Source organism: Limulus polyphemus, unplaced genomic scaffold (genome assembly GCF_000517525.1).
Source record: "Limulus polyphemus unplaced genomic scaffold, Limulus_polyphemus-2.1.2 Scaffold2041, whole genome shotgun sequence".
NCBI lineage: Eukaryota > Metazoa > Arthropoda > Merostomata > Xiphosura > Limulidae > Limulus > Limulus polyphemus.
In genome coordinates this window covers 187193-197441 of record NW_013667651.1, presented here as the reverse complement: position 1 = coordinate 197441, position 10249 = coordinate 187193, and the positions used below count along the sequence as shown (strand labels likewise).

The window sequence follows — 10249 nt, the reverse complement described above, 5'->3', positions numbered from 1 at the left end:
ACTCCAACTGCCCGTTGAACGAAATAAGGACGACGTTTCTATACTGAGGTGTTTTTGAGACCTGAGGAGCCCTCAATATAAAAACCGAAACATCTTCCCTTTTCCATCCAACAGACTGTTGCAATCCATTAAAGTTTTCAATTCTACTATGTCATACCGAAAAGTCGTCCATTTTCCATTCAAATCTACTATGTCACAGGTAAGTGAAACTATCTCACCCTGAACCACCACGAAAATATTGTTAGTTTTGGCTTTATTGGAGGGCAACTAGATCTCGATCCCCCCCTCCCCCATGTATGTTTGTTTGTTTGAAGTTAAGCACAAAGATACGCAAAGGGCTATCTGTGCTCTGCCCACCACGGGTATCGAAACCCGGTTTCTAGCGTTGTAAGTCCGCAGACACACCGCTGTGTCACTGGGGGGGGGCGACTCCCCCATGATGAAGCTCGATGTACTCTCTTCAGAGATAGTACATTAATCATGTTATCTCTTGGTTTCAAAGATTACTACCACTTCTCTCCGCTATTAGACTAGTGGCTTGTTTTATTTTCGTTCTCAAGGTCACAATTGTCTCATGCGTGTAATATTACAGCATCAGAGAGCGTTGAATATTCTGGTCTTTCCGATTTAGTCAACGACCAATGCTCTGTAGGTTACACCATCACCATTTTTTTTTCACGACCGTATAAGAGTTACACATACAGGCCGTAAATAAAGATAAGCGAAGTCAACGGAGTAAAAGCTTATCCAACTCTTCTGCCAGCAAAGTGAAATTCACGTTTACGACATGCTCAGAAGGACCCATCATTAAGTATTCAAAGAGAAAAATATATTTAACTTACAAGGCTAGAATATTCCAAGGCAGATGCTTTAATTATCCTGTATGCTTAACAGTGTCTGAAATCTGTCATCTATTGTTTCAAACCACTTTCCTATTTTGTATACATGACGTTAGTAACTTCATTTTTTAATTATATGTTAAAAAGGGTCGTTGCTCAATTTAAAATATTATTAATATGTGATCAAACTATTTCATTTAATTTGAATTAGAAGCATAGTTCACTTTTGTAAAGAACGGTGACAAGTAAAAAAAATATTTTCTTATTTTTTACTGATATCAATAGAAAACTTGATAGGACGTTACAAATATTACTTAGTAACTACAAAAAATCACCAAACTTTTTCTCAGTTTAGTAAACGTGCTCCTTCAGACAAACAATGCAATTTGTTTTTTCTATGATATTACTATAATGCTATTGCTAGCAATTATAGATGTTAATTGTCATATATTTTTCTTTTAGGAGATTTTTAAAATGGTAATGAGACTATTATATGTAATATTGTCGAAAAATACATAAATCTCAACTTTCTATGTCCATTTCAAAAAAGTATCACTCCTCTTCAAATGTTTGTTTACTTGTGGTCTCAAATAAAACCTTTGTTAACAATAATCACTCACCTGAACATGCTTATTTATTTGTGGTCTCCAACAAAACCTTTGTTATGCAAGAATCACTCACCTGAACATGTTTGTTTACTCGTGGTCTCAAACAAAATCTTTGTTAACAAGAATCACTCACCTGAACATGCTTGATTGCTGATGGTCTCCAACAAAACCTTTGTTCTACAAGAATAACACACCTGAATATACTTGTTCTCTTGTGGTCTCCAACACAACCTTTGTTAACAAGAATCACTCATCTGAACATACTTGTTTACTTGTGGTCTCAAAAATAATCTTTGTTAACAATAATCACTCACCTGAACATGTTTGTTTACTTATGGTCTCAAAGAAAACCTTTGTTGTACAAGAATCACTCACCTGAACATGTTTGTTTACTTGTGGTCTCCAACAAAACCTTTGTTCTACAAGAATCACTCACCAGAACATGTTTGTTTACTTGTGATCTCAAACCAAACCTTTGTTAACAAAAATCACTCACCTGAACATGCTTGTTTACTCGTGGTCTCAAACAAAATCTTTGTTAACAAGAATCTCTCATCTGAACATGTTTGTTCTCTTGTGGTCTCCAACAAAACCTTTGTTCTACAAGAATCACTCACCTGAACATGCTCGTTTACTTGTGGTCTCCAACAAAACCTTTATTAACAAGAATCACTCACCTGAACATGCTTTTTTACTTATGGTCTTCAAGAAAACCTTTGTTCTACAAGAATAACACACCTGAATATACTTGTTCTCTTGTGGTCTCCAACAAAACCTTTGTTCTACAAGAATCACTCACCTGAACATGTTTGTTTACTTGTGGTCTCCAACAAAACCTTTATTAACAAGAATCACTCACCTGAACATGCTTCTTTACTTGTGGTCTCCAACATAACCTTTGTTTGACAAGAATGTATCATCATCTGGCACCAGTTTAAATATGTCTGATTATTAGTGGCACAGATAGGGACTGACTTCACCCATGGACAGGCCATTGGACAACGGACACACGTGGGAAGCCTCGTTTTCAAATTAAGTAAGCAAGTTTTCCTCTGGTGACATCGAATTGTCTCACAAGTAGCGTTTGCTATGATTATAAATGGAAACATTATGATATATATATATAGTACAAAACTTTAATACTTCTTTTTATCTTGCAAGGAAAAGAGTAAACTATTACCAAAGCATAACATTCAAACCATTTAATTTTTCTTATGATTCTAACAAAAATACGTATTCCCAAAGTTACACCAACTGTATCGTCAACAGCCGAATGAAAATAATCGAGTTTTGTTTCATCAGCTATGCCTCATTTATTACTAGCATAAGGAACCTCTGAAATTTCTATTTGAAGAAAACACATAGTGTAGAAACCATTGTATAAAACTTTAACTTTAATATGAAACTTTGGTTCCACTTGTTATAAAAAAAGAGTATTTTAAAGTTATTTAATCATTGTAGTCAGGAGTCACTAGTCGACTGACTAAATAGCAGCATCTTTAGTGTTAAACAACACGTATAGATTCCATTCAGCAAGTCCAACAGTAAAAACAAAAAAAGGTCAATAAATATGATTTAACTAGCTTTTTCTCTTCTTGCACGTGATACAAGTCTTAAAACACTTTACGGAATAGTTTCAACACGCAATGAACATCGTTTTAGGTCTAATTCGTGAAAGCTAAATATTATATCCGTGAGGAACGCAGACTTTCTGTTTGAATTCGCCGATTGTATCAAGAATGTATTCTTGTATAATAAATGACTTGTGCGTGAAAAAAAAATTACAGCTTAACATATGTGCTTGCATACACCACGTGACTCTTAAGTGAAAACAAAACAAAACACGAAATACACATCTATAAATATACCCCCTCATCCAGTCCGTTTGACGCTGCTAATTCTTCAAAACTTCAGTGAATTCACTAAGTAAATAAATGAGAATCATGTATAAATAAATCATGCTTTATTAATTAATTCTATTAATTATTTGAACATTTCTTTTAAGTATTTAATTGTAGTTTTACATGTTTATTCAACATGTTTGTCGTTGCCGTATTAGCTTAGCGTTTCTCAGTTATAGACGTATTAACATATATATATATATAATATATATTTGGTCCTTATACATTTATATTGTTCTGTTAATCTCCAGTTAGGAATAACTGTGAAGAAAGTTAGGTCAGTTTTTCAAACAGCTGACTATAGTAATGCTCTGATAAGAAAACTTCACAAGTTTCGTTGCCTCTATGACTGGTCCAGAGCGAAGAGGTAAAAATGACAGCCAGAAACAACTAACTTTCAATAAATCATACGTATGTTTTGATGTCCCTGTTGGAAGCTTCTCTGTGTTCGGTCACGGGAAAAATCAAATAAATATGGATATAATGTGGTTGACATACAATTATAGATTTTTCTTTTTGAAAAGTCCTAAGAGATTGAATAACCAATCTAGCGTTAAATATATATTAAGTCTATTACCAGTATCTTATCTAACGAATATAAAAGCCAATGTGTTCACGTCACACGTGGTTTCTCGAAATAAAAGGAGTCATAAATACCAAAATGCATTTATCCATATAGAATAATTCGATTACTGTCTGCCCATTACGATTTTAGTGAGGGGGGGGGGGTGCAAGAGGGTGGGGTATGTGCCGTGAAACCTTATAAGTGTAGTGAGTGTTGGTATAATAAGCCTAAAGTAAAGACTTAGTGTGGGATCACCTAGCCTAGAGCCAAGTGAATAAAATTTATCATGAAAGTAAAAATATCAATTCAATTTAAACTTAAATCATTTCTGAATTAAGCTATTTTCTGTTATATCATCAACATTTTAAATAAAAAAACACAAACCTCTTTAATCAACAGAGACTCTAAATTCAGAAGTCAACAAATATTTTTCCAGTTTTGTTGTCCATACATTTAATTTTATACTTTCAGTAATAAAATAATTGCGTATGCGAGGAAATAACAAAATGAAAAATAAAATGTAAAGTAGTGATGACAAACTCGCCAAATTAAAATAATTTTATTAATAAAACAAGAAAACAACGTTTTGGAAAACAGCCTTTCATCAGGTTACCAGTGACGATGAAACTGTCAATATAAGGGTTAGGTTTAAAGGACCAGTAACACGTGGCTGGAGAATATGTTCCTGAAGCTACAAATGATCTAAGGGAAGTAACATGAAAAAAGAATCGGTATAAAAACTGTATAAATATAGTAAATTGTAATATTGTTCAAAGGGATACAACAATAAGGGGTATGTGAACTTAATAGGAGGGAAGAACGACAATGAAAAGTAAATAATATAAAGGTAACAAAAGTTAACGGTCTAGAAAGGAAAAATAGCGCGAATCTTGAACAAAAAAGTTGTAGACACAATTTACAATCCAATCCTATCGTGGTAGGTATTTAGGTTTAATATCCCAGGGGTGGTCAGAAATTAAAGTTATTTCTCACAAAAAATAAGAAAGTATAGATAAAGTGTAGTGCAGAGAAATGGAAAAGCTAAACTTAAAGAAAGGAGAACTTTTCATTCATTCCAAAGAGATTGACAGTATGATTTTTAGATTAGGCACATTCAATCCATTAATGCATTAACCTCTCTACTGTTATGAAAGTTTCTCTACTGCTTTCTTTAACACTTGCACACGATGATTACAAACAAGGGTGGATTTTAAACTGACTTATCATTTCCACTTATGTAAAAATACCATAGTACATGCGTTAATAACACGAATCACTGATATCGTGTTGTTGGCGTGTAAGTCACAGAACTGTATTTGAACTCCAAATTTTAATTTAGACCTTTTGTAGTGTTTACTATATGAGGTTTTGGCATGGTGGAGTGATGATGTCTGATGCCAAGAAATTTCCTGGCTGTCTGCATTTGGAGTGACGTGATGTCTCGAATTTTGTAGAGAATAGGAAAAAAAATATAATATTATGAAAACATCAGAAAGTTACTTGAACATTTCGCGAGTTAAAGTCAGTTTTGAGGAGGAGCAGAACATCACCCTTAGCCAAGACGTAGGGGGTGCAAAGAGATCACGAAAGCGGAATCCAGAGCCAGAGATTATGATTGGGCTGAGATAGGTTTGCAAGATAGTTCATCCAGAAGTAACGACTTTGAGTTTTTGCCGAACAACTCAATGCCCCTCGACTGTTTGAGATATAATTATCGCTTTCATCACTGCTATCAACGAGTACATAAAAGCACAAATTGCAAAGAAACCGTACTCTTAGAGACAGTCGAGGTACAAGCTGTTGAAGTTTCTTGCAATGACAACATCAGTGGGCATCGACAAACGACCTCGCATTCGAAACTATTTCGCCACCCACCAGTCTCTCTACCCACCCTTCTACCACCCACGAGTCTCTCTACCCACAGATACTACTTCGCTACCCACCAGTCTCTCTACCCACCCTTCTATCACCAAATGTTCAACAGGAAGAGGTGTGAGGCTATTTACTCAACAATGTGAGTATCCATACCGCCTGATGTTGAAGGAAAGAACAAAATTAAGAAAATTCAAAATGTAGAAGGTATGGTGATAATTATTAGGAAATCATGAAAATAATCCTGGCAGAATGTGCAAAAAATAGTGTGTTTAAAGAGTTAAGGAAGGAAGAAGATCAGAAATATATTTGATTGAAGACAAGAAGCTGGTTGAGATGTGGAGAATGATCATTATACCATCTATGATTACAGAACCTTCCCATTTGGTCTACATCTGTTACCACTACTACTATACCATCTATGATTGCAGGACCTTCCCATTTGGTCTACATCTGTTACCACTACTACGATACTGTCTATGATTACAGGACCTTCCCATTTGGTCTACATCTGTTACCACTACTACTATACCATCTATGATTGCAGGACTTTCACATCTAGTCTACATCTGCTACCACTACTACTATACCATCTATGATTGCAGGACCTTCACATCTAGTCTACATCTGTTACCACTACTACTATATCATCTATGATTGCAAGACCTTCCCATTTGGTCTACATTTGTTACCACTATTACTATACCATCTATGATTGCAAGACCTTCCCATTTGGTCTACATTTGTTACAACTACTACTATACCATCTATGATTGCAAGATCATCATGGACTACTCCATTTATATTAATGCCTCATTAAGATAGAAATTTAATCAGATTGGGTTAAATCAACAGGAAAAGTACCATGATAGGCATATAAGGCTCAGTTCACAATAATTCCATTAGTGAATGGATGAAACAGTGAACAAACTACTCGCCTTGCTGAGCATTTAAAAGGACTAGGTTTAACAACATTAATCAACCATCCAGTTGAGAGCTGTAACAACTATCAAGCACTGATAGCTGTCTTATCCAAAAGGTTTAGAGTGACACACCAGAAGGAATTTTCCAAATCGAAGTCTAGTAGCAGAGTACGAGGAAAGATTAGACCTTAGGCAAATTTGCAAAAGATGTAGAAAGGCTTGGTCACTTATTCTGTCCTGAGGACCAATTCACAGATGCTATAGTGGATGAGAATGTGCGAATTACTCTAAAAGAAAGTAGATGATCTTCAGTTGGTAATGGAAATTGAGTCAATTAAAAGTGCAGACAATCAACTGAAAGCACCATTCAGAAATCGTCAATAAAGCATTAACTATTTCTGATGGAAATCTAGAAGATTTCAAAGGACTAATTAGACTTTTAGACAGTTATTTACTCAGGATAGAAAAAGTAAACCACAGGGTGTATCAACTGCAAATTTCTAGAAACTGTTCCCACAAGACACTAGAAAAAAAGAAAACTACTATAAGTAAGAAACACAAGGACATAACGTCCGAGACTGTAATTAATCAGTCGTTGATAATATACCAAGGAGCCAGTATCCCGAGGTTGAGAATACCCCACCTGTCCCAACAGAAACAAGAAAATAAGAAGTGTATTATTTAGCTAAACCGGTCCATAAGTCAATGGGTTTATTGATGGAAGTCATGTAGTACATCTATTTCTATGGCTACAGCTATCTGACGCGATTTGGTTATTAAAAGTGGGAAATTTCCTCCAGAGATGAATAAAATAGATGGATTGGTGTGAACAGCAAATGGACATAAAATTACGGCAAGAAGAATGTTGTAAGTCTCCCTCACTGTGTGAAACTTCTCTATATTACATGATATGTGAGTAATTGAAATTGACGAAGAGTGCATATTGTGAACTGACTTCATGTGGAAATGTTGATGTAAGGTTAGGCTGGCTTCACAGTCTATGATAAACACACCCCCGTGCACTGTACGACAATTACACATCCAGAGGGACTTTCAGATAACAACAACGATGGCCACTCAGGGTAATGAAGACAACCAACTTAGAATGAAAAACAAAAGAGTAGAATTCAGAAGAATAGGTGGTCCAAACCAAGGATAATTCTTTGGAGGGATATTCACAGGAGAACAGCCAACTGCTTATACATCAGTGGAACTTCTCTAGTTAAGTATACTGACCACTTTCATAATATCACCAAGGATAGAGCCACTGGCGAATTTGCTAACCATCTACCAAGAAAAGACTTCCCCACTGACGGGACAGTCAGTAACAGTAAAGGACAAGAGATGTATATATAAAAAAATAATATTCTATGACAGACCAGTTTAGGCAGTTTATTTTTACTGAATAACAAATAACGATAAAAATACTAAAAGTTATCTCTAAATCTTTTCTTTGGCAAATTTGCAGTAAAGAATTTCAAGATATTCAGAAGAATTAAAGCATGTCACATTAATGGATTTATGTTTTAATTTCTTTTGTTTAACAATGTAAAGATTCTAATGATTAAATTTGTTCGTATTAAATTCATTTAAAGATAAAAAGCACTATCCTGCTTTCAATTTAAATTGACCTTACTCACAAAAGAGTTAGGTTTGGTTTGACTGTTGTTTAGCACAAAGCTACACAATGGGCTACCTGTGTTCTACCCACCATAGCTATCGAAACCTAATTTTTAGCGTTGTAAGTCTGTAGACTTAATGCTGAGCCACTGGAGGACATACAAAATAATTATTAATTGCATTATGAAACAATCAATGATACGACCAACGAATTTTATACCTTCACAGATTCATAGGCAACTGTCTATAGTCTATACAATTGACACGGAAATTTAGTTATAAAAAATTCTAAAATATTGACAATATGAATGTTAATAGCAGAAACATAATAAATACTTAACGACCTCTTGTGGTGGGTTAAAACACTACGTTTAAGTTTGTTGTTGACAAAATGTAACAAGTACAGCATTTCATTTATGAAATGTGAGTTAAACGAAAGATAAAAAAATGTGTTTCTTACTGTTATTTTCCCCTTAAACTTACTGTTTACTAAACTGAAGCGAATCCAGTTTTTTTTTGTTTTTTTTACATGCAACTTAGTCGGTTAGTTTGCTGGATTGATAGAGTCAGTGGCCCTACGTTTTCCACTCGTTGACAGCCTATCTACAGACCAGACAGTGCTAAAAACGTTATACCATCTTTCTTGTTTACCTGTTGTGAAAACAAGCGACTTAAAATAACTTTCTTATCTTGGCGGAGACTCTGACATTTGAAAAGCATCGTGAAAGATTCCAAGGAGTAGGCCATTATATAATGTAACAGTCACAATTAACATTTGAAAAAAAAAGAAAAAAAGAATAAACTAACGTCTGCACGGTTGGCGCCAAACACTCTTCGCCCTTCAGAATGTCACATGTTGTGTACACAAACTCAACCAAGCGTATGCACTAAATCGTCTTGTACTTCTACTGTTATGTGCAGTTCTTCTGTATATATTTTCTGATTCCCAGGAAACAAACTTGCTTCTTTATAAGAGACTTAGAACAATGTAGAAAACTCGCCTCGAATACACATTCCGTTTAATTACTAAATATATACGTTTTACAACATTTAGTGGTAAGGAGTAGGTTAAATTATCTTAAGCCTTCTAAAGAAATAGAATCCTCTTATACATATACATTTTACAACCATTCAGACTGTTTTCTTACTATGAATACCAACTAGTGAACTATGAGCGCGCAAGTTGAGGATATCGATACAAGACTACAATTGAACTTCAATGACCCTATGACCCGAGCGCTTTCGAAAAGTGTACCCTTCTTTATCAGGGTCAAACTGGTTTCGTATTTTTGTCATTAATTGATTTTGGACCTACGTGTTTTCCTAATAAGTCCAGATAAGTCGTGGTTGGAAAACATAAAATTCTTGCTGGTATTAAGAGTGTGATAAACCAAATCTATCTTTTACTACACATTATTATTTTATTTTTTAATCATTAAAGTATTGATTTAGTACGTTGTTAAGAAAACTCAAAGTACAATAAGCAGAGTATCTTAGTATTCAGAATAAGTTACATTTATCTACCTATCCGTTTATATATATCTGCTAAGAATCCTTCAGAAAAATATAAGCTTATTAATTTTATTGAAATATTATTAGGCATATTTCTGTTTTTGTGTTTAGGAAACAAGGTGGAACAGACCCTTCACGAGCCAGAGGGGAGGGACATTTTTACTGAAAAAAACAACAACAAAACACTACCCAATACAGTTTTTCTTAATTTGAACTGAAATGTTTTGGTCATTTTTATTGGCTAAAAAGAAGGAATTTCCAGCTCTCTTTTAGCGTTGAGGCTGCAAAGAATCATTTGAAGTGGTAAGGTGACTAAAATTACGAGCTTAATGGTCAAGCACAAAAAGCATAGAAGTCTCCAAATGACACGTAGAGGTATTCAGGAACTGTTTAGAACCACCTTGGTAGA

At 34.7% G+C, this 10249-nt stretch overlaps 1 protein-coding gene and 1 long non-coding RNA gene across 4 annotated transcripts in view; one reads left to right on the top strand and one right to left on the bottom strand.

The window, feature by feature from the left end:
* LOC111087349 overlaps window positions 1-6069 on the top strand; it is a 16036-nt gene extending 9967 nt beyond the window's left edge. The window contains exons 2-3 of the long non-coding RNA XR_002612050.1: window positions 4926-4930; window positions 5993-6069. This is a non-coding gene — a long non-coding RNA (uncharacterized LOC111087349). The remainder of the gene's footprint in view (window positions 1-4925; window positions 4931-5992) is intronic.
* LOC106465757 (follistatin-like) overlaps window positions 1-10249 on the bottom strand; it is an 88060-nt gene that overhangs the window by 1239 nt on the left and 76572 nt on the right. For 2 of the 3 annotated variants that reach the window (XM_022393685.1, XM_013925991.2), the window contains one exon: window positions 2307-2534. In XM_022393685.1, coding sequence (XP_022249393.1) covers window positions 2307-2534 — 228 coding nt within the window. Of the gene's footprint in view, window positions 1-2306; window positions 2535-4523; window positions 4616-10249 lie in introns of those variants that run through there. The other variant, XM_022393686.1, reaches the window with a different exon arrangement.